The sequence below is a fragment of the Myxocyprinus asiaticus genome, chromosome 37, assembly GCF_019703515.2.
Source record: "Myxocyprinus asiaticus isolate MX2 ecotype Aquarium Trade chromosome 37, UBuf_Myxa_2, whole genome shotgun sequence".
Lineage (NCBI taxonomy): Eukaryota > Metazoa > Chordata > Actinopteri > Cypriniformes > Catostomidae > Myxocyprinus > Myxocyprinus asiaticus.
Window position 1 is genome coordinate 28,609,336 of NC_059380.1, and position 24,645 is coordinate 28,633,980.

Consider the following 24,645-nt stretch of genomic DNA (forward strand, 5'->3'; position numbering starts at 1 on the left):
TCATCTCCGCTTTGGCCTGAGACTGGGCGACCACACCCGAAGGAGGGAGCCCAGCCAGGGTGTCTGCGTCAGAGTGGATGAGCCCGCTCTCCGATGCTGCACTCGATAACTCATCTTCTTCCCGGGCTCCGAATAAGAGGTCGAACTCACCGTGAGATGAGCCGGCGGACTCATCCGAGAGCCTGACCGGGGCAAGTGAGCATGCTGGGGAATGGGAGGTCCGTGGGGGTTTACCCGGTGGAGGTGCTCGCAATGAGGTCCCCAAATCGCCCCCAATGCTAACCGACACGGCCTCATACCCGTAGGTAGAAGGACCGAGGCGGGGAGCCGCTGGGTGGCTTGCTTTCGTACGAATGCAAGCCGCGACCGCAACGTTGCCATGGTCATGTTCTCGCAATGAGGACAAGACCCATCCATGAACGATGTCTCCGCGTGGGCAGCACCCAGACATGTAAGACAGCGATCGTGGCTGTCAGAAGCGTAGAGATAACGACCGCAACCAGGAATAACACACAAACGGAAAGGCATCTTTAAAAAGATGTTCCGTGTGTGCCGCTCTTTTAGAATGAAAATATACTCTTTTTAGAATATACTCTTTTTTTTATTCTACCGAAGCGCCCAGGGGCGTTCTCTGCACTCCACGGGTGCAGAGTGGGAGAAGCCGCTGAAATGCGCCATAAAATCCAGCAGATGAGGTGAATGAACTCGCGGATGAATTCAGCTTAAATGAATAGAACCGCTCGGCTCCGAAGAGAAAATCTGAATGAGTGGTTGCATACCAGCTCCTTTTATACCCGTATGTCCGGGGGAGTGCAAAATTCCACTCACCAATTCCTATTGGCCTTTTTTCAAAGATCAGAGGTGTTAGGGTTCCCAAGAGTGACCCCTAGTGTCACTACATCGACACAATGTCGAGTGAGTGACAGATAGGGAAAGAATTGTTTTCTTCCTACTATGCACTTAGCACGGTATATAAAGAAATCATGTCCTGAGTCTGGTGTGGAGAACTTGACTGGCCTGCACAAAGCCTAGAACTGAACACATTTGGGATGAGTTGGATGCAGATTGTGAGCTAGGGTCTATCACATCAGTGTGTGACCTCACTAGCTGGATTTCCATCAAAATGTTTAGCATTTTTAATGTGCATTTCTATTTGACTAAAGAAAAAATAGGAACATCGTGAGTTTCCATGAACTGTAAATGCACATTATCTTGAGGGAGCCTGCCTTTTTGTCATGGTGCAGCTGAAAGACCTCTTTGCTTTGGGAAGAGTTGTATTTGCTGTAATAAATCAGTTAGCATAGTACATTATGATATTAAATGCTGCCAGGAGACGTCGCAGAAAAAGTGCAATAGCTCACATAATAAGGGCTCAAATGGCTATTCCCATTCGCCGACAGCCTTCATATACCTGGAAGTGCCCACGTTCAAAAACATTTCTGGTGGATTGTGAGGACCCACTTTAACGATGATCTGTGGGTGAAGCACTTTCGACTAACCAGGGCTATGTTTGAAGAATTGTGTGCCATGGTCGGGCCTTTCATTGAGCCAGTCACATCAAGCTCTTGCACACCTATACCATCCAACGAGCGCATTGCCATTGCGCTTTACAAATGGTCATGCACATCATCATTCATGCAAATAAGCCATTTCCATCACTTTAATGCATGTTTTAATTAATGTGAAACTCTAGAAAATCCACCTCCTCCTAGCTCATAAAAATAGTTAGATGGAAACACAGCTACTGATGCTCTTGTGTCTGAATGGGAACAAATCCATGCAGCCATAGGTCTATTCCAACATCAAGTGGAAAGCCTTTCCAAAAGAGTGAAAGATGTTATAGCAGCAAAGAGTGGGATTAATCCCTATGGTTTTGAAATTAAATGTTCAAAAAGCACATGAACCTTAGTGTTCATGTGTTGACAACCTTTTGGCCATATAGTGGATCTGTTTGAACGATCAATGGCAGCCAGGGGGACTTTTTTAAAAACCTGTTTGAAAACAGTCATTATTAATTTTGCGTTTCTATTAGTTGATGTTAGTGGTGCAATAATTACACACTTCAGCTTTAAGGAGTTACAAGAATCAAATGTATAGATTTTTTTATACTTGTGTAATAAATCTGCACTCAGCTTAAAGTTACTTTCCTAATTTAAACATTTTTCTATGCAATGGCTTGCATTGCAGTCTAAAATTACTTACAAATGCAGCATCATAGATAAAGTCTAAATTGAAGAAGGAAATCAAACATTTAGCCATGAAGTCAAATATATTATAACAGTTTTCCTAAGAGCACAGAATTGTTGCAGATACCATATTTTCTGGACATAAAGTCGCATCTGAAAACCTAGTCAAAATCACATTGTTCAGAGAAAAAAACACAGATAAGTTGCACCAGTATATATGTTGCACAGAAAGACGTTACATATGACAGGAATTAGGACCTGGGAGTCGGCGACTTCCTTTTTCAACAGCCAGTTAGTATGTTGAGACGCGTTCTGATTTCCTCAAATCTACGCATCATATCACGTTGTATTAGGAATTGATTTAATCGTGAGTATCTGCTTTAAGTTATTGTGTGTAACAGTTTTTTATATTCTGGGGAGAATTCACTAAGAGTAAATTGTGCCTGGTAAAAGAGGTGTTTTTTATTTGCACACAATGTGTATGCTGGTTTAGTGCCCGATTCACTACAGGAATTTTGCAGATAGGCGCAACGGTGCAAACAGGTGCACAAAATTGTTGCTGAACGCAATTTACATGGGCAATTCCAATCTTGCGGGCCGATTCTGACTCTGCCGGGACTGTGTAGCATCACTGTGATCCAAACACATGAATCATCTCTTCAACATGCCGAAAGTGCGCTTGACAACACTGCACATCTGAATATATGCCAGGTTATAATACTCTTCTTCATCATTTGATCATCATTTCATGAAATACCTCTGATATGATCAATTGAAAATTTTTACAAACTTCGCTTTTAAAGAATTTTTTTTACCTGCCGTTAATAGCACAATGTAAATTGCAGCAGTTAATGTTTGTGAATAAAACATATAAATATATATATATTTAGAGCTGTCAAATTTTGTGTTAGTACATGTGATTAATTTATGTTTTGCACTTTAATTTTTCTTTAACACGATTAACACTTTTACAAATTTTCACATTAGATTCTAACATTCTGCAATGTTTTCAGGGTTGATTTCACTGACGTACATACCACAAACACACACAACAGTGATTATTTGTCAATGATCAAGTGAAGGAAAATGAACCAAAAACCCAGATGTGGCTTGTGACAAAAATAAAGTACTTTGCAGCCTTTGTAAGGCGGAATTTAATTATCACAGATTCACGTCAAGTCTTAAAGCCAAACACACGAAACATGGCACTGATGAGGGACTGCTGCAGCCGGCTAGCTTGTTGGAGTTCTCCTGTTGAATTTCTGTCAACACGCCACTCAAAGTTAAAATAATTTCAACTTTGAACCCATTGTTACTGATCATTTGAAGCTTCAGATAATGATTCCAAGACAATTCAGATAAAGTATCAATTGCGTGGGGTGTGCCAGCACTAAAAGTAGAAGAAGATGTTTGCAGTGTTCGGAGTGGCGTATTACTAGTGGCGTTTTCTCCTTGGAAGCAAGGGAGGCAATGCCTCCTCAAAAAACAGCATTGTACATAAATAAAAAAATATCACGAAATGTGAGATCAAATCCTGTGTGTTACAGCCATATTTCCAAAGTTCCCCTTCCAGCATTCTGTATATTTCCACCAGCCACAGGGGGCACCAATATGATCGTTAATCCCTGTTCACGCACCCTCACTACGATGTGAGGAATGAGGTGTAAAGGAAGGAATGCGTAAAGTAGAACATTTGGCCACTGGTGAGCCAGCTTATCTGTCCCGTGGGCGCATCTGGTTTGAGAATTGAGAACAACATCTCTCACCATGCATTTTCACACAATGTGAACAGATCTAAGGCAGCCTTACCAAACCATGCCCAAATCATCTCTATCACCCAAGAATGCACTGTCCATTCCTGGTTGGAAAGGAAGGCCCAAGAACATGTGTTGCCCTCAATGAGTTCAGGTGATCGTCTGCCTACATTAGAATTACATGGGCCATCTGATGGAGGTGCTTCGAGCGCATTTCCCATTGGCGGTTTATGTAAGACACTACCGTAGTATTGTCCGTTCTCACTAGAACATGATGTCTGCGAATGAAAGGTAGAAAGTGCTTTAGGGCGAGGTACACAGCAAGTAACTCCAGAAAGTTTATATGGTACTGACTCCAAAGAATTGACCATCTGCCACTCACTGCACATCCCTCCAGTAAAGCTCCCTAACCAGAGAGAGATGAGTCTGTAGTGATGACCATGTGAGTTGTGTTCACACCCATTGGCTTGTCCCTGGCTAACAGGGATTGATCCCTCCATACCTGAAGTGCCCTGAGGCATGCACAAGAAATTAAGAGTCTAGTTCCTGTGCCTGTCCCACTTTGTGGGATGAGGGTTAAAGAGATTTAATGTGCATTTCAATATATAGCATATACTGTTTATATAATAATATACAGTAGACACATCTGTCTCAAGCAGATTTCAGCTTACAGATGAGCAAAAGGTCACAACAGAACATCAGCTCAAGCCAGCTAGAGAAACTATTCCAGCTGCCCTTTTCACACTACATGAGCTCGTTCTAAGTGTTATTAGTGTAGATTTAAACCCAGACACTTTAGTATAGGTCTTCTCAGAAGGTCTTCCAGCGGGTCATTACTGGGGTCTTCTGAAAAGCTTGGGACTTAAGCTGAGGTTTTCATTTCCTCTCTATTTATATACTGAAGAGATTGCATGATTAATTTTCCTTACTTTTGGGTGGGTGTGTACCTGAGCATGTTGTGTTGGACTCGTCCTCATCATTACCACAGTCGTTGTCTCCGTCACAGAGCCAGCGCATGGGAATACAGCGGTTATTATGACACTTGAAGCGATCTGCAGGACACGTGTGCTGATCTACACGCAGACAAAAGAAAAACAGATATGGGTATTTGTGTTGATGAGAAGCTTAAAGGTTAAAAAAAAAAAAATCTGTCATCACTTGTTCCAAATGTTGTTCCAAAACCTTGTGAATTTCTTTCTTCTGTGAAACTCATAAGGAGATGTTTATCAGAGTATTTAACTGATTGAAAGAAACGCCTTAGGTAAAGAAACCCTTAGTTATAATTGTAAGTAGGGTTGTCAAAATACCAAAATTTCAGTAGTCGGTACCAATACTAGTAAAATTTCACGATTTTCTATATTAATTTCGGTACCAAAAAAAAATAGGTAAAATGCTATTGAATACACTCCCTTAGTCCATATAAATTGTTAAATATTAATGTACATATGGTAATAAATTATCATGTTTCCTTCAAATGTTTCTCAATTTTGTAAACAAGCTTAATTTTTTTTAGTATTTACTCATGTAAACAATATAATAATAATAAAAACAATAATAATAATAATAATAATAATAATATAGAACTAAGTGTAAACTAAGAATACTAATAAAAAAACATTTGAGTTTGATAAACAACATCATAAACAGAAACTGAAAGGTCTAACACTCAGAGCCGATATTTTTACACAAACCTGATTGTTTTCCACCTAATACCACAACTGATGGGCATTTTGACCTTGAGGCACATTTGCACAGTTCGTGCACAGTTCGTGCACAATGCTGCATGATTGCATTTACCGTGAGGTCCGAGCGCTTTTCTTCTAATCGCTTCTCAGTTACTCCAGTCAGACTCTGGCTTTGACATGATAATAAGCAGCATTTCAGTGTCAAAGGAGTAATAGAGCACATGCTCAAATAAGTGTGTGAGTATTTGAAAGCAGCTGTGTGTCAGTCAAACAGCATGCGGGTCCCAAATTGAGTCAGAACTCGGTACTGCACATACTGCAGAAACCCTGGTATCATTACATCTTTTTATATTTTAGTATTGACTTGATACAGAAGTAAAGGTACTTTTTTACTAATTGTAAGTGTATTGTTACTAAGGGTTCCCTATCTGTCACTCACTTGAAGTTGTGTCGATGTAGTGACACTAGGGTCACTCTTGGGAGCCCCAAACACCTCTGCTTTTTTTTAAAAAGGCCAATGAGAATTGGCGAGTGGAATTTGCATGCCACTCCCCTGGACATACGGGTATAAAAGGAGCTGGTATGCAACCACTCATTCAGATTTTCTCTTCGGAGCTGAGCGATTGTATTCACGCACTGAATTCAATTCTCTCCAAAGACGCACCTCAAAACTGCTGGATTTACGGTGCATTTCAGCAGCTGAGTGCAGAGAACGCCCCTGGGCACTTCGGCAGAGCGAAAATAAGAGAGTATATTCTAAAACAGTATATTTTCATTCACAAAAAGAGCTGCACACACACGGAACGTCTTTTTAAAGATGCCTTTCCGTTTGTGTGTTATTGCTGGTTGCGGTCATTATCTCTCCGCTTCTGATGGCCACGATTGCTGTCTTACATGTCTGGGCCCTGCCCACGCGGAGACATCGTTCGTGGATGAGTCATGTCCTCATTGCGAGAACATGACCATGGCAACGTTGCGGTCGCGGCTTGCTTTTGTGCGGCTCCCCGCACCGGTCCTTCTACCTATGGGTTTGATGCCGCGTCGGTTAGCACTGGGGGCGATTTGGGGACATCAATGGGACCGCCTCCGCCAGGTATCCCCCACGGACCTCCCATTTCTCAGCACGCTCGCTTGCCCCGATTGGGCTCTCGCACGAGACCGCCAGCTCGTCTCAGTGCGAGTTTGACTTCTCGTTCGGAGCTCGGGAAGACGATGAGTTATCGAGCACAGCATTGGAGAAAGGGCTCGTCCAGTCTAACGCAGAGGCTTCGGCTGGGCTTCCCCTTCGGGAATGGTCGCCTAGTCTCACGCCAATGTGGGAATGACGGACATGCTTTCCCGGGCGGCCACGAGCGTCGGGCTAGAGTGGAACCCTCCACTCTCCCCTGAACCCTCGCGGCTTGTTGATTGGTTCCTGGGCTCAGGGTGCCACCCACGGCCACGCCCCGCCCCTGTTCCTTTCTTCCCGGAAGTGCACGAGGAGCTGACAAGATCGTGGGAGGCACCTTTTACTGCCCGGTCCCGGATTTCAGCTCCCCTGCTCTCACTACCCTCGATGGTGGAGCCAGGGAGTATTCTGTAATACCCCAGGTGGATAAGGCGCGGGCGCCCAAAGCTCCCATCCAGGGCCTGTAGGTTTACATCGTTCCTGATGACTGTGGCCTGTGGTGCCACTGGACAAGCTGCCTCCACCCTGCACGCCATGGCTCTCCTGCAAGTACACCAAGCCGGGATTGATGCAGGAACTGCGCTCGGCAACCGACCTCGCTCTTTGGGTGATGAAGGTCACGGCACGGTCTATCGGGCAGGTGATGTCCACCCTGGTGGTGCAGGAGTGCCACCTTTGGCTCAACTTGGTTGAGATGGCAGAGGCGGACAAGGCACGGTTTCTTGACACCCCCATTTCCCAGGTTGGCCAACCTAGTAGCAACCTACTGGCCCACCCCGGCATGGTTCTCGGATCTCACGCTCCTCGCGACAGCCCCCCCCCCCCCCGAAGAATTCCCCTGAGGAAGGACCTTCATTCTCAGGGACGGGGCACCATCTGGCACCCGCATCCAGACCTCTGGAAGACCATCGAGATCGTGTCTACCATTACGGTGGTAGACACGATCACTCAGGCTAGGGCTCCCTCTATGAGGTGCCTGTATGCCTTGAAGTGGCATCTGTTCGCTAAGTGGTGTTCTTCCCGATGCGAAGACCCCCAGAGATGCGCAGTCGGATCGGTGCTTTCCTTCTTGCAGGAGAGGCTGGAGGGGCAGCTGTCCCCCTCCACCTTGAAGGTGTATGTAGCCGCTACTTCGGCTCATCACGATGCAGTAGATGCTAAGTACTTGGGGAAGCACGACTTGATCATCAGGTTCCTGAGAGGTGCTAGGAGGTTGAATCCCTCCAGACTGCTCCTCGTCCCCTCGTGGGACCTCTCTTTAGTCCTTCGGGGTCTACAGGGAGCTCCCTTTGAGCCCTTGGAGTCAGCTGAGCTTAAGGCACTCTCTTTGAAGTCTGCCCTCCTAACTGCGCTCACTTCCATCAAGAGAGTAGGGGACCTGCAGGCGTTCTCTGTCAGCGAATCATGCCTGGAGTTCAGTCCGGGTTACTCTCACGTGATCCTGAGACCCCAACCGGGCTATGCGCCCAAGGTTCCCATGACCCCTTTTAGGGATCAGGTGGTGAACCTGCAAGCGCTGCCCCAGGAGGAGGCAGATCCAGCCTTGGCGTTGCTGTGTCTGGTTTGAGTTTTATGCATCTATTTGGATCGCACGCAGAGCCTTAGAAGCTCCGAGCAGCTCTTTGTCTGCTTTGGTGGACAGCGGAAAGGAAGTGCTGTCTCCAAACAGAGGATCACCCACTGGGTCATTGACGCCATTGCAATGGCATATCAGGCTCAGGATGTGCCACCCCCTGCGGGGTTACGAGCCCACTCTACCAGGCATTGGCAGGCATGAGCAGGTAAGTTCCGGACAGCTGGCCGGGTTTACCACTTGCGCATAGTGCCTTTCCCCTCCCTTGAGGTGAAGACGTGCGCTCTTGACTCCCAGTCGTGTTCACAGACTGTGATCCCTGGATGACTTTCCTCCTTAGCCCTCTGGCAGTTGAGTTTGCGGAGAAACTTGCTGGCTGGCCCAGTACATGTGCTAATGAGCCCCTGTACTGAGGTAGGTGCTCCACATGTGCTGGTTCCCCGAAGGCAACCCCATGTGATACCTTCCGCAAAATCATTTCCCTTTTGGCAAACTGCGTCTTCCTTGGGCAGAGGCCCCTCTGCCCCCGGTCGCCATTCTCTGTAGAAACTCCTCCCCCTTCGGGTAGGACCTACCATGGGACCTCTCCACATGACATACTTCTGACAAAACTCGGTAAGACCATGTGACGTATTCCACTCAAAATACCCCCCCCCCCCTTTTTTGGGCAGGGCTAGCCTGTCCCTATTGTTGGGCAGTCGACTTGTTCCTTAAAACGCTTATATGATCGTTGGGGGAGGTTCGTGACGGCCTGGTGTGCTGGCTACGAGGCACACAGCGGTCTGCCCATCACACACCACCAGTTCATGTAACACAGTTCAGATAGCTGTGGCATTTTGTATAGGGACCCCTAGTGTCACTACATCGACACAACGTCGAGTGAGTGACAGATTGGGAAAGTCCTGGTTACTTTCGTAACCTCCGTTCCCTGATGGTGGGAATGACACATTGTGTCCCTCCTGCCACAACGCTGAACCACCCGCTGAAATGGCCGGGACCTGGTCTCGGCTCCTCAGCACAAAACCTGAATGAGTGATTGCATACCAGCTCCTTTTATACCTGTATGTCCAGGGGAGTGGCATGCAAATTCCACTCGCCAATTCTCATTGGCCTTTTTTCAAAAAAGCAGAGGTGTTTGGGGCTCCCAAGAGTGACCCCTAGTGTCACTACATCGACACAACGTCTCGTTCCCTCCATCAGGGAACGGAGGTTACGAAAGTAACCGGGACTTTTTCTTAATTTAAAGGGTTTCTTGCAACCAATCCCTGCTCTTTGACCTACAATGAAGTGGATGTAGACCAGGTGCTGTCAAGCTACAAAAATTACAAAATAACACCATAAAAGTATGGCTGTATTCCAGTGGTTCTCAAAGTGTAGAGCACACCCTAGTTCTTATTTATACATGTGTACTTTCACACACTCAAATTTGCTGTGTTGCTGATATACACAAGAACCAATAAAGCTGAGCACAAAGACAGAGATTAGAATGCAACAATATTTTTTGTTTTTAAAGGTGTAGGGTCAAGTGCTCATGAAAAAGTTGTGTCTTTAGTCAATCTTTGAAGACAGAGAGGGAGTCTACTTCACGGAGTTGGGAAGGTCGTTCCACCATCGAGGTACAGTGAAGCCGGGAAAGTGATCTGGTGCCTCTTTGTGTTGGTACCATAAGGCCCTTTAAGATGACATTAATCTAACTGTTAACTGTAAGATATGACATGAATGTTATCTTACGGCAGAGTTCAGAGGTCTCGTCACTGTTGTCCAGACAGTCATTATCTCCGTCACATTTCCAGCGCTCCTGAATACAGCGATTATTCTTACAGGCGAACTCTCCTGGCTGACATTGCGGCGGGGGAATATACGAGGGGTTTGCTGTTGGGAAACACACACACACACTCTGTGACTGCTAAATGCCAAAATCATTGAGGTTTCTATTCTTTCTATTATTTCTATTCTAACATTTTGACTGCAACTGAGTCAGATGCAGAAAGCACTTAATGTTCCTTTTAGCTGATTATATCACAGTCATTCAGAATATAAACACTGTAAAAGATGAATTATAGAAAAAAAATCCCATTGACTTACATTGAAGGTGGGACCCGAGTCATATCTAGAGACCAGAATCACATGGAGACTTGGGGGTGGGCTCTTTTGTATTGGGCCAGTAAGCAACTGACTAACAACCACTCGAAATACCCTTGCAACAGCATAACAACACGCTAAAAACCACTCTACAACCTTACCTTTACAACTGGTGTTGTCTGTGGGGTCCAGTAATTGGTCCTCAGCGCAGGCACATGACCTGCCAGTGGGAGTGGCCAAACACAAACTGCTGCAGCCACCGTTATTCGCACGACAAACATTACTGCCTGCAACAAACACGCACACACAACAATTTAATCTGATGAACATTCAACAGTCTCTGGATTTGGCTACTTTGACTTGCATTTGAAAATGTTAAATGTCTACGCATTGAAAATTGATACAAATAAATCAATTAACAGGAAATAAATTCTATGTACAGTATATATAATACCTAGCTGCTGCTGGGCATCGTACATGCGAATCTCAAAGATGGGTGGCCGTTCATTGCGCAGCAAGGTGACTGTTTTGGTGATCTGGTCAAGTTTATAGATGTTGCCGCTGCGGTACTCGTTCCAAAACAGGAAGTGTTTGTAATGGCACAGGCCAAAAGCATGGCTCAGTTCCTGTCCATCATAAACCGTCTGAACAGAAAGAATATGACATAGACACGAGAACAACAATAGCACCTGGTCACTGTATGCCTTTATTGAATTGCAGTGAGCAGCATGAACATTCTGCTAAATATCTCCTTTTCTGTTTTATGGCAGAAAGAAAGTCACAGCACTTGGAACAATACTTGAGTGAGTAATGATATAATTTAATGATTGGGTGAACTTACCCTTAAATGCAAACACATTTAACTAGACTGTGTGGATACATTATGTACATTATCTATATGTACAGTGTTATGCAGTCACCTTGCGTGCAGTGGTATTGAGGTAAACCATCTCAATTCGGTCATAATAAGCGTCCACCCAGTACAAGATGCCCTGAGGAATGTCAATACTTAAGCCGTTGGGCCACAAAACAGTCTTAGATGTCAACAGGACGTTTCGGTTGGTTCCATCCATCCAGGCCCTCTCAATCTTTCCACGCTTGCTGTCCTTTGGGTCCTCTTCCCAGTCAGTCCAGTACATCCAGCTGAAAGAGTAAAATATTTAGTTCTGACTCTCAGTTCTAACTGGATAAACCGATTTTGAAGCTCTTGTGAAATATCTGATATATGCACCCCCCTGTGACCACATATCAGTTGAATCAACCAAGAGGTGCTTCTCATTTCTGTAATTATGCATCCTCATTTCCTTTCCTTGCTTCCTTTCCTCATTTCCTTGCTCCACCCTCTTAGGAAACAAGGAAAGGATGGAAGGAAAGGAAACGAGGACCAAGGAATCGGGTGCTTCTTATTTCCTATATTGTGCATCCTCGGAAGCACAGGATCATCCTATGCAGAAGAGTTTTTGGTCGAGTTTTTGGCTTCACATCTCACACAACAGTTTTAATTTATGTTTCACCTTTGCAGTTTAAATAAACCATAATTGTCACATACTTCATTAGTGCATCTTGAATAATTTGGATTTACTATGAATATGTTAATAAATAAATTTGCAATAACATAACAGCAGATGCACCGACGTACTGCAGCTGCACAAAACGCGCTCTGAAGTCCAGCTTGAGTGAGCAGGACATTTCATTTTACAAATTCGTCTTGCTTCGATTCCTCTGTCCTTGTTTCCTAAGAAGGTGGAGCAATGAAACGAAGAAAGAAAACAAGGAAAGGAAACAAGGATGTACAATTTCAGAAATGAGAAGCACCCATCGAAGCAAGGTGTATTTGTAAAATGGAAAGTCCTTGCCCACTCAAGAATGACTTCAGAGCGTGTTTTTGTGCAGCTGCAGTACCTTGGAGCGTTTTCTGTTATGTTAATTAAACTTTATTTATGAATATATTCATAATAAATCCTAATAATTGAAGATGCGATGTTGAAGTAAGTGACAGTTATGGTTAATTTAAACTGCAAAAAAGAAACATGAATTAAAACTGTTGTGTCAGATGTGAAAGGGGAGGAGAATTTTCTTTTAGGAAGCTCCTGTGCTTCCTTGCTCAAGTGTCTTCGATAAGCTTCCTCAGTCCTCAGTCCTCGGCTTCTTGCGGTGCATTTAGAGGATTAATACATCTTTAATGATTATAGACTCTGATTGGTTAACGGGTCACGGGATCGAGGATGGAGGAGTGAGGAAATGAGGATGCACAATTTAAGAAATGAGAAGCACCCCAGACATGGGTGTCAGGATCAAAGAACAATAAACAAAGCTGAATGATGTGACAGGATCCTGACACACACGCACACACACAAAAAATCTTTTCCCTATCTGTCACTCACTCGACGTTGTGTCGATGTAGTGACACTAGGGGTCACTCTTGGGAGCCCGAGACACCTCTGGTCTTTGATAAAAGGCCAATGAAAATTGGCGAGTGGTATTTGCATGCCACTACCCCGGACATACGGGTATAAAAGGAGCTGGTATGCAACCACTCATTCAGATTTTCTCTTCGGAGCCGAATGGTCATGCTCACTGAGCTGAATTCCCACGACTGTTCATTCACCTCTGCTGGATCTGTCGGCGCATTTCAGCGGCTTCTCCCTCCTCTGCACTGGTGCACTGCAGAGAATGCCCCTGGGCGCTTCAGCAGAAATAAGAGTATATTTCTCTAAAAGGGATAGATTATGTACTCATTGCGAGAACATGTCCACGGCAATGATGCGGTTGCTGCTTACCTTCGTAAGAAAGCAAGCTACTCCAGAGGCTCCCCGCCTCAGTCCTTCTACCCACGGGTATGAGGCCAGCGCAGCTAGCACTGGGGGCGATTTGGGGACCCCAGTGGGACCTCCTCCGCCGGAAATCCCCCCGCGGACCTCCCATTCCCCAGCATGCTCGTCTGCCCCGATCGGGCTTCCGGATGAGTCTGCTGGCTCGTCTCACGGCGAGTTCGACCTCTTATTCGGAGCCCGCGAAAGTGATGAGCTCTCGAGTGCAGCATCGGAGAGCGGGCTCGTCCAGTTGGACGGGGAAGCCTCAGCTGGGCTCCTCCCTTCCGGTGCGGTCGCCCAGTCACAGGCTGACGCAGAGATATGACATGCTTTCCAGGGCAGCCGCGAGCGTCGGGCTAGAGTGGAACCCTCTGCTCTCCCCTGAACCCTCGCGGCTTGATGATTGGTTCCTGGGCTCGCGGCGCCGCTCAAAGCTATGCCCCGCCCCGTTCCTTTCTTCCCAGAAGTGCATGAAGAGCTGACAAGGTCATGGGAGCCACTTTTTACTGCCCGGTCCCGATCTTTCAGCTTCCCCACACTCACTACCCTCAATGGTGGGGCGGCCAAGGGCTATTCGGCAACCCCCCTGGTGGATAAAGGCGCTTGCGGTGCACCTATGCCCGCAGAGTGCCGCCACCTTGCGCGGGCACCCAAAGCTCCCGTCCAAGGCCTGTAGGTTTACGTCGTCTCTGACGGCTAAGGCCTACGGTGCCGCTGGACAAGCCGCCTCTGCCCTGCACGCCATGGTTCTCCTGCAAGTCCGCCAAGGCACTAAAGGAACTGCACAAGGGTAGTTCTGCCCCAGGATTGATGCAGGAGCTGCCCCCATTTCCCAAGTTGGCCAGTCCGGAGACACCGAGGACTTTGTCCAGCAGTTCTCAGTGGTGAAGCAGCAGATGGAGGTTATCTGGCATATCCTGCCCCGGCATGGCTCAAGATTCCGCACCCCGTCTGCTCATCGCCAAGGGCATCCCCTCTGTGGTGACTGCACCGGCTCTGCCGCAGCCAGCCCCTGCGGCCCGGCCCCGGCGTGGAGTCCACCGCAGGAAGCAGACGCCACCCGTCTCGCGGCCGCCAAGAACCTGTGAAAGGCTTTGAAGCGCCCCTGAGACGGGCGACCCAGGGACGACGAAACCTGCTGCTCTGGAGCTGGTAAGCAGACCACTCCATCACCCGGTCGAGGGCCGGGAGGAAAATCTTTTGTTACCTTTGCATTTATTTGCGCTGCATGCCCAAGTGGCTGCAGTACCCAAGAGTTCAGCAAGAGCAGTTTCCTTGTTCCCTGGGTCACATATCCGGTGTGCACGGCCGTCATCACGACCACCATCCACCACTCTATTTGGCAGGTTTGGCACTCCAGCAGCGGTCTCCCCGCCCCTGAGTGCCCAGCTGTGGCACAAATCCGCCCCCGATGTGACAGTCTCCACGGGTCACAAGGACAGGCCTCTTCCTCCCCATCTCAGGCTGTTCCGGGGGTGGTCACAAGGAGCCAGGTAAGTACTTCGATGTCCCTGAACTCAGCACAGCCACGACACGGTGTGGCACCTCAGGCTCCGCCGAGCTGCGAGGCCCCACCCGCCGGTACGAGATTGTCCCTCCGGCCGAGATGAAGAAAGAGTTTTACAGCCCCTACTTCATTGTACCGAAAAAAGGTGGTGGGTTGCGGCCAATCTTGGACCTGTGAGTACTGAACCGGGCTTTACACAGACTCCCGTCCTAGATGCTGAGGCAAAGACGCACTCTAACGAACGTCCGGCATCAAGATTGGTTTGCGGTGGTAGACCTGAAGGACGCGTACTTCCATGTCTCGATTCTACCTCAACACACACCCTTCCTGCGGTTTGCATTCGAGGGTTGGGCGTATCAGTACAAGATCCTCCCTTCCGGTCTGTCCTTGTTCCCTTGCATCTTCACGAGGGTCGCAGAGGCAGCCCTATCCCGACAGTTGGCTAGTCCTAGCTCACTCTCAGGATGTGTGGTAAGCACACAGGGACTTGGTGCTCTCGCACCTCAGCCGACTAGGGCTTCGGGTCAACTGGGAAAAGAGCAAGCTCCTCCCAGTTCAGAGCATCTCTTTTATCGGTTTGGAGTTGGACTCAGTCTCGTTGACGGCGCGCCTAACAAACGAGCACGCACAGTCGGTGCTGACCTGTTTGAAGGTGTTCAAACAGAAAACAACGGTTCCACTGAAACTCTTTCAGAGGCTCCTGGGGCATATGGCATCCTCAGCGGTGGCCACCCCACTCAGGTTGATGCATATGAGACCGCTTCAGCACTGGCTTCAGACTCGAGTCCCGAGATGGGCATGGCGCCACGGGACACATCGCGTGGTCATCACGCCGGTCTGTCACCGCCTTTTCAGCCCTTGGACCGACCTCACATTTCTATGGGCAGGCGTTCCCCTAGAGCAGGTCCCAAGGCACGTCGTGGTCAAATGCCTCCAAAACAGGCTGGGGTGCTGTTTGCAATGGGCACGCAGCCGCTGGCTTATGGACGGGCCCACGGCTGTGTTGGCACATCAACTGCCGCGAGTTGCTGGCAATTCTGCTCGCCCTTCGGAGGTTCCGGCCGTTGATCCAGGGCAAGCACGTGTTAGTTCGGACAGACAACACAGCAATGGTAGCATATGTCAACCACCAAGGCGGTCTGCGCTCTCGTTGTATGTCACAACTCGCCCGCCGTCTCCTCCTCCGGAGTCAGCAGCACCTCAAGTCGTTGCGAGCCACTCACATCTCAGGCGACCTCAACACTGCAGCGGACGCGCTGTCACGGCAGGTTACCCTCAGGGGAGAGTGGAGACTCCAACCTCAGGTGGTCCAGCTGATCTGGAGTCGATTCGGACAGGCACAGGTAGACCTGTTCGCCTCCCAAGAATCCTCCCACTGCCCGCTCTGGTACGCCCTGACCGAGGCACCTCTCGGCATAGACGCGCTGGCACACAGCTGGCCCCCTGGCCTGCGTAAATATGCTTTCCCCCAGTGAGCCTACTTGCACAGACTCTGTGCACGGTCAGGGAGGACAAGGAGCAGGTCATTCTGGTAGCACCCTACTGGCCCACCCAGACGTGGTTCTCAGATCTCACGCTCCTCGCAACAGCCCCCCCCCCCCCTCCCCAGCGAATTCCCCTGAGGAAGGACCTTCATTGACGCCATAGCTATGGCATATCACGCCCAGGACGTATATGCCATAGGTATAGCAGCCTCCTGGGCCCTGGCCAGGGGTGCCTCTCTAACAGACATTTGCAGAGCAGCGGGCTGGACAACACCCAACACCTTGTGAGGTTCAACAACCTCCGGGTGGAACTGGTTTCGTCCCGGGTAGTGGCATGCAATATAAGCGGATAAGCCTGGGATATCCAGCCGGATGTATCGCTTGCACATAGCGCCTTTCACCTCCTCTGAGCTGAAGACGTGCGCCATTAATTCCCAGTAGTGTTCACAAACTAATTTCCCTGGTTGACTTCCTCCGAGTCCTGTGGCAGTCGAGTTTTCGGAGAGACTCGCTGCCGGCCCAGTACACATGCTAACTAAGAGGCCTGTTCTGGGGTAGGTGCTCCGCATGTGGCGGTTCCCTGTAAGGTAAACCCATGCGATTGTATATCTTCCGCTAATTCGTTTCCCTGTTGGCAAACTGCGTCTTCCTTGGGCAGAGCCCCCACTGCCACAGTCTCCATGTTTGTAGTACTCCTCCCCCGTTGGGTAGGATCTACCATGAGACTTCTCCACATCTTCCACTTAAATATCCCCCCCTCTCTCTGGGCGAGGTGTGGTCTCCGCGGTGTCCTCCCCATGGGAGGGACACCCCCCAACTAGACCTGGTCGGCCCAGTCAGATAATCCCCCCTTTTTTTTAGGGAGTGAAAAAAAAAGGGGAAAAGAGGCCACGACTGGGCTAGCCTGTCTTTTGGGTAACCATGACGTTTTCATTAATTCACCCTCATTTTGTTACAAACCAACATGACTTACTTTTGCTGTTTAACACAAAAGGAATGTTTGTTAGTCTCAGTCACTATTTACTTTCATTGGATCACCATGTGATCATTCTGCCAAACATAAAAAAAATTCTCTTTGCACGGCAAAATTCTGCGGGTGAAATACAGTCATCTCAATGAGAATCCGCACAATCATGACTTTTACCTGATGGGCTTCCAGTGGCAAAAAATTTTCCCATGCAAATTTTGTGTGGAGTTCAGGTTTGGTGAACTATGACACGCACATTTGCAGTATTGACCTGTGTGGGCAGTTCTTTGTACATTCAGGTTCACTGAATATTCACAATGGACTTGGAAAATATATTTAGCAGTGAGTTTCTTTATAACTTTACTCTTCCCAGAGTATAAAGTGTAGCATAAAAAGAGGCTGCTTGACAAGTAGTTTTTGCGGGTTTCATCCTCGCTTATCATCCACCTTCATCTTCATGGCCTACTGAATTTCACAATGCAAAGGTAAATGTGACCGAGCCTTAAGAGTGAGTGAATGATTACATAATTTTCATTTTTGGGTGACCTAGCTCTTAACAACAGGTGTAAACAGGGTCAAATAGCCTATTCCTTTACATTTCAAAGAAGAAGAATCAGTTTCATGAGCATATAACCCAAAAATAACCCAACTACTGTATCTTCACCAACAATGTACCATTAACCACATTCTACATCTACAGTTTACCCGTGGCGAGGGTCCACCACGATAGCTCTAGGATGGGTCATCTTGCCCTCAATGAGTGTCTTCCTGGTCTGAGAAGCTTTCTCCAAGCGGGCAACGCTGATGGTCTTCTTAGGACCATCATCTGTCCAGTAGAGGTTATTGGCCATCCAATCCACAGCAATGCCCTCAACAGTATGAATACCTAAAGAATGGTACAGAACAACTCAGTATGTCATAACTACACAATCAGTACACAACAGCAATGATTTACTGTCCAACATAAAGGGGAATGAAGTGTAAGAAATTTCAATTTCAGAACCTTCTTTAAGGATGATGTCTCTTTCCGTGCCGTCAATCTTCTGTCGACCAATCAGGTAACTTGTGGCATCAGCAAAGTAGATGAAGTTACTTTGAGCGTGGAAGTCCAGAGCTCGAGGGTTCATGAGGTTTTCAATGGGGATCATATACTCATCCTGAATTTTAGGGTTGATGTCCATACCCCGAATAACACCTGGACGGCCCTTCCCATAAACCAGGAATAACTCATGCTCCGGCTCTGAGAACAGATAGAAACATGATATAAACATACCAGAAACATAAGCATTTGTGATAAACTTAATAGCTCAACTCAGACATGAAACATATCAGCATTTGTTGCTCAACTCAGACATGAAACATATCAGCCATTTGTTACACACAGTAGATTGAATATTTCAAGAGTCCAGCAGTAAAACAATATAAAAGAATTCATCGAGTGAACACTGAGCCTGTGGTGATGTTTCTGGATCTCACTTTATATTATTTATATTCTGAACAACTATGTACTTACATTAAAAAAATTATGCATTTGATACAATGTACTTTCTGTGCACATACGTGCTGTCCTGCACAACTCTCGCAAGAGTCACATTTGCTGCTACCAAGGTTGGGGCACATGTAGGGTTAGGTTCAACAATGTAATTACAGATGTAACTACATGAAGGTACTTTAAATGTAAGTAAAATGTAACAAGACATACCTATGTAATAAGTACAACATGATGCCTATTTTTACATAAGTACTGTACATAGTGGTTAAAGACACCTGTACCTGTATACTGTTTAGTGGCTCCTATTTCTGTTTTAACATGTTTCCTACAATCGATTCCATTCTCCTCTTGTCTTTGTAAAGTTCATGTGTTCAGAGGTCATTGGCAGATCACAAATAACAAATACATACAATAATTACTTGAATGTTTAAGAAACAAATGTTTGAAATCAATATTGTTGTTAAATGGAAAAGACCTCCATCTCTGTGAGTGAATTAGCCAAAATGTACAGTATGTCAGACCATCAATCTAGATGACCACACTGCGGAAAACAAACAAACAAATAATAAATAAATAAATAAATAAGAAAACACTCTGGACTGGTCTTGTTTGGGGCACTTGTCAGCTGGTCAATCTGGGAGACCAGCTTAACCTGCTTAAACCAATTAAGACCAGCACATCATTGTAGCCTAAGGGAAGGAACTATGAGAAATATTTTTATGAAAGATTGAAATAAATAATGCTCAATGAGGCTGAGCCTATTATTAATAACATTTAGAATACTGCAGATTCATTAAGAATGCTATATACTTTGTCTTGAACTTTATCAAACTCAAATATAATCCATGTCATACTACTATCACTAATATTTGTTATGTTGTCCAACTCTTTAGTATATTAATGTGTTACTTTGCTTTGCTTTTCACCTGCCAACTAACTAAAGTTCGAAGTGGCATACCCCAAACTAAAAGAGTAAACTTTTTACTTTTAACTTTGAAAGTGACATCTTAAAGTGGGACGCTCAATGGCAAGTTAATATCAAACTGCATTTGCAATCAATCTTTCTTCCATAATTGGAAACTATTACATTTTGATTAAAAGATTACAAAGACTAACCTGTTTTCTTTGGAATGATGTGCACCAATGAATCAATCACAATAAGCCCAGAAACATATACTAAGAATGTAAATAGGGTAATTTTTTTTTCATACTGACTTAGCAAAGAGCCAGGCGATGGTTTTATTTAATTTAGGAGCCATACTTAAGAGCCATCCAATGAGTTTATATAATCAAAACTCTGAAAAAAAACCCAAAAAAACAAAAAAACAAAAAACCTCACCTCTAAGTTCCCTCTATGTACAATCTTATCTTAAAATGTATTATAACAAATAATATAAAAAATAGTTCTAAATACAAAAGTTTAATCCTAATGGTGGCCTTTGAGTGTGCACAACATTTTCCTAAATTTAGCAAAAGTAACAAAAGTAATAGTAAGACTATTGATGGAGTGGAGTCTGATTGGCTGTGACATCACTCACTCTTGCATGATTTGCCATCGTTGCCCAGACTGAATCCAGAGCGACAGCGACATGTTCGGCTTTTGTGACTGTTGCCCAGCAGACAGATATCTGAACAGCCTCCGGCTTTCCCAAACTGATCCGGCTCACAGGCATGACTCCGTACTGAAGAACATAACAGGGGAAGAGTACACTTACTTTCTCAATACATTAGCAGGCTCCATTTGATATGTGCATACAGTTGTGCTCAAAAGTTTGCATACCCTTAGAGAATTGGTAATATATGTGCCATTTTTAAAGAAAACATGAGTGAGCAGGCAAAACACATTTCTTTTATTTCTTATATATTCAACTGTAGTGTATAACAGAATGGCACAATCCTAAAACAAAACATGGCAACAAAGAAAAAAATGAAATGACCCCTGCTTAAAAGTCTGCATACCCTTAGTTCTTAATACTGTGTATTGCCCCCTTTAGCATCAATGACAGCATGCAGTCTTTTGTAATAGTTGTCTATGAGGCCCCAAATTCTTGCAGGTGGTATAGCTATATAGCTGCCCATTCGACTTGGCAAAATGCCTCCAGGTCATGCAAAGTCTTTGGTTGTCTAGCATGAACCACACGTTTGAGATCTCACCAGAGTGGCTCAATGATATTAAGGTCAGGAGACTGTGATGGCCACTCCAGAACCTTCACTTTTTTCTGCTGTAACCACTGGAGGGTCAACTTGGCCTTGTGCTTAGGGTCTTTGTTGTGCTGGAAAGTCCAATAGCGTCCCGTGCGCAGCTTTCGTGCAGAAGAATGCAAATTGTCTGCCAGTATTTTCTGATAACATGCTGCATTCATCTTGCCATCAATTTTCTCAAGATTCCCTGTGCCTTTAGAGCTCACACTCCCCCAAAACATCAGTGAGCCACCACCATGCTTCATAGTGGGGATGGTATTCTTTTCACTATAGGCCTTGTGGACCCCTTTCCAAACATAGCGCTTATGGTTGTGACCATAAAGCTCTATTTTGGTCTCGTCATTCCAAATTACAGTGTGCCAGAAGCTGTTAGGTGTGTCAAGATGTTGTCGGGCATAATGTAACCAGGCTTTTTTGTGGCATTGGTGCAGTAAAGTCTTCTTTCTGGCAACTCGACCATGCAGCTCATTTTTGTTCAAGTATCGTCGTATTGTGCTCCTTGAAACAACCACACCGTCTTTTTCCAGAGCAGCCTGTATTTCTCCTGAGGTTACCTGTGGGTTTTTCTTTGTATCCCGAACAATTCTTCTGGCAGTTGTGGCTGAAATCTTTCTTGGTCTACCTGACCTTGGCTTGGTATCAAGAGATCCCTGAATTTTCCACTTCTTAATAAGTGACTGAACAGTACTGACTGGCATTTTCATCGCTTTGGATATCTTTTTATATCCTTTTCAATCTTTATAAAGTTCCATTACCTTGTTACGCAGACAGTTCTTTTCTGCTCCCCATGGCTCAGTATCTAGCCTGCTCAGTGCATCCACGTGAGAGCTAACAAACTCACTGACTATTTATACACAGACACTAATTGCAATTTAAAAAGCCACAGGTGTGGGAAATTAACCTTTAATTGCCAATTAAACCTGTGTGTGTGTCACCTTGTGTGTCTGTAACAAGGCCAAACATTCAAGGGTATGTAAACTTTTGATCAGGGCCATTTGGGTGATTTCTGTTATCATTATAATTTTAAAAGGAGCCACCCAACTATGTGATAATAAATAGCTTCATATGATCACTATCCTTAAATAAAAGACAGTTTTTTGCATGATCAGTCATATTTTCAAAATCAATGCCAAAATGTCACAATTTCTGCCAGGGTATGCAAACTTTTGAGCACAACTGTATATGCAATTGTGCATTCTATTACATGCATATTCCATTCCTTAATAATACAATGTCACTGTAGCACCAGTTATTAGCTCGAAAACCATTGCCAAACTAGATGCAATGTGATACGATTCCAACAACAAGCAATCTGTGTGTTTACTCTGAATGTGAAACTGCTGCATAACACGGACAAGTAGGTATAGCTGCAGGCCAGAGATTTCCAAATTGGGGTGGAATCTCCAAAATAGGGTGGGGTTACTCCAGAAGGGGGCAGGGTTACTCCAAAAGGAGGTTGTGCAAACTCCAAAAGAGGAGTTTGGGTTCGGGTTAGGTAAAGGGTTAGGTTAGGGTCTCCCTACGCCTTAGCTGGCAGTTTGGAGCTCCTGCCCCTTTTCAGAGCTCTGCCTGAAGCTATATCCTTCTCGACAAGGCACAATAACAGCCAATCAGAACATATTTGTTGTTTTATGCAGAAATAGAAACCAAGAGATGCATAAAATACCCTAACACTCATCGCTTGTGGCAGTCATGGCTGGTTAGTTACATCGGCAATGATCACTTTGGTTTATGCTGGAAAAATTTGCAAACTCTCATTGAAAATAAATGACTTCTGGTCGCTTTGTTGCTGCAAATCTCGGTCAGTGTAAACACCTCAAAATTTTGCTTTATACTCACTCATGCACTTACAGTGTATTCAGCTGAGCAATAGATAATGTATAAAGGAGTTTTAATACCAGGGGGTTGCCGTCTCTGATGGTAAACATGTAGCGCTCCGCCCTTATCCACTCGGGTGACCACCTGATAGTCTGAACTGTTGAAGCGATTGACACGGATCACACTGGTCTTTGGTTGCATGTTGGCATTGTCTGAGTTTGTAGCATATAGATAGTTCTCAAACACTGTAAGTCCATAGAGATGTTCAATCTGATTGGACAAAAAGACAGAAAGAAAAATTGTTCTGGCAGATCTATCACTGCGAGGTTGTATTTGCTCCATCGGATAAAGTACAAGTTGTGAGTGAGTCAGAAACACACTCACACACATATAAACACACTATTTAGCCTAGGGCCGAGCAGCTAAATGATAACCATAACTCAAGCAGAGAGGAAAGGAATGAGGCTAATGTGTTTACAGAAACAGCTTTAATCAGATGACTCAATAGTACTAATGAAACACCACTGTCAGTTCCATCTACCAAAATATTTATCACATTATGCAACACCACTTGATATCCACTCAACAAGACAATGTGTGTGGCTGCTGAAATGGATGGATGGATGGATGGTAAGAGGGTATGCTCTAAAGGTGTCTAAAATCTTTGTTGCTAAGTTAGTGCCTTGGAGAAGTACAAAGTCATGTTCATGTTTCAAGAGAAGAAAAAGAGGAAAGCTGATTCAGTTTATGCATGATATCAGGTCATAAGCCACATCATTGCTTAATGATAAAATTAGCAATTTCTTGGTCAACACTTTTACTCAAGTCCACCAAATTAGCCAAAATATAGGAGAAATTATGTAAGCACATTCTTGGGCAACAAGGTCTAAAATAACAGTGTGAATTACTTTTTAAGAAGTGTTAAAATGACCACAAACTTCTTACCAATAGTCCTTGAATGATGGTATGTCTATTTTTACCCTCATAGTCCACAACCTCGATGTAATCCAGATAAGCATCAGCCCAGTAGACCAACCTGTTGACCAGGTCAAGGGTGATGCCATGCGGGAAAACGATTTTACTGTCAACCAGTTTCGTTCGGTTCTGTCCATCCATGTCACAGCGTTCCACCTTTGGGATCTGCCCGTAGTCCGTGAAAAAAACCTTTCTGTGTAAAGCAAAGTTAAGAAAGGGTTATGTATCCTCTCCTGCGATGCAAATAATAGCTTTAGGATCTTCTACTTAGTCTCACTAGCAGAATTTTTTACCAAAAACTATAATCAGAAAATAAATAGTCAGCCAGTTGTGTTGCTTTTCACATCACGTAACTCCACACCATGTTGGAATTCCCGTAAGAATGAAAGAGAACTTCTTAAATTCCAATTATGTCTTTTTTTTAAACTTGTAATTACAATTTGGAAACTTGTAATTTGCATCTTGCATCTCTTCCATTTGTGATCCTATGTAAAAACAACCAAAATGACAGCAGCTTCAACAGTTAAATCTAGTCACAAATCGTGTCTAGAGGGGAACTCTTGATCTGGGAAAAGTCTTGAAAAAGTCACGAGCATCAACCCTATGCATCAACCTAACTTTAACACTACACATAAACCTATCCCTAACCATAACTTAAGGAATAGTAAATGTGACTCTTGCAAGACTGTCCCATTTGGAGGGTTCCTTTGTAGACATGACCACTGTCAATGCTGCTACATCTATATCTGTTTCATATGTAATTTCATATGTATTCTACTCAGTGTTACCTAGTGTGCTTTCTTCATTTTTCAATATTTTGCAAGAGAAAATGTATGTAGTGATGAAGAATTTTATTGTCATTACCAACAAAGCCACACAAGGGTTAATTTGGCTTTATGAGCATTGTGAAGGGAACAAATCATTTCTGAGTCCGTGCAC

General features: G+C 45.2%; 1 protein-coding gene across 1 annotated transcript in view; it reads right to left on the reverse strand.

Moving 5' to 3' along the window:
- The window catches only part of lrp1aa (low density lipoprotein receptor-related protein 1Aa), a 396,987-nt gene that overhangs the window by 221,876 nt on the left and 150,466 nt on the right, over positions 1-24,645 (reverse strand). Inside the window, exons 8-17 of the mRNA XM_051676564.1 lie at positions 23,677-23,899; positions 22,812-23,001; positions 20,250-20,393; positions 18,223-18,459; positions 17,925-18,105; positions 11,369-11,591; positions 10,903-11,092; positions 10,610-10,735; positions 10,098-10,238; positions 4,888-5,013 (exon numbers count right to left, since the gene is read on the reverse strand). Of these exons, the coding sequence (XP_051532524.1) occupies positions 4,888-5,013; positions 10,098-10,238; positions 10,610-10,735; positions 10,903-11,092; positions 11,369-11,591; positions 17,925-18,105; positions 18,223-18,459; positions 20,250-20,393; positions 22,812-23,001; positions 23,677-23,899 (1,781 nt within the window). The remainder of the gene's footprint in view (positions 1-4,887; positions 5,014-10,097; positions 10,239-10,609; positions 10,736-10,902; positions 11,093-11,368; positions 11,592-17,924; positions 18,106-18,222; positions 18,460-20,249; positions 20,394-22,811; positions 23,002-23,676; positions 23,900-24,645) is intronic.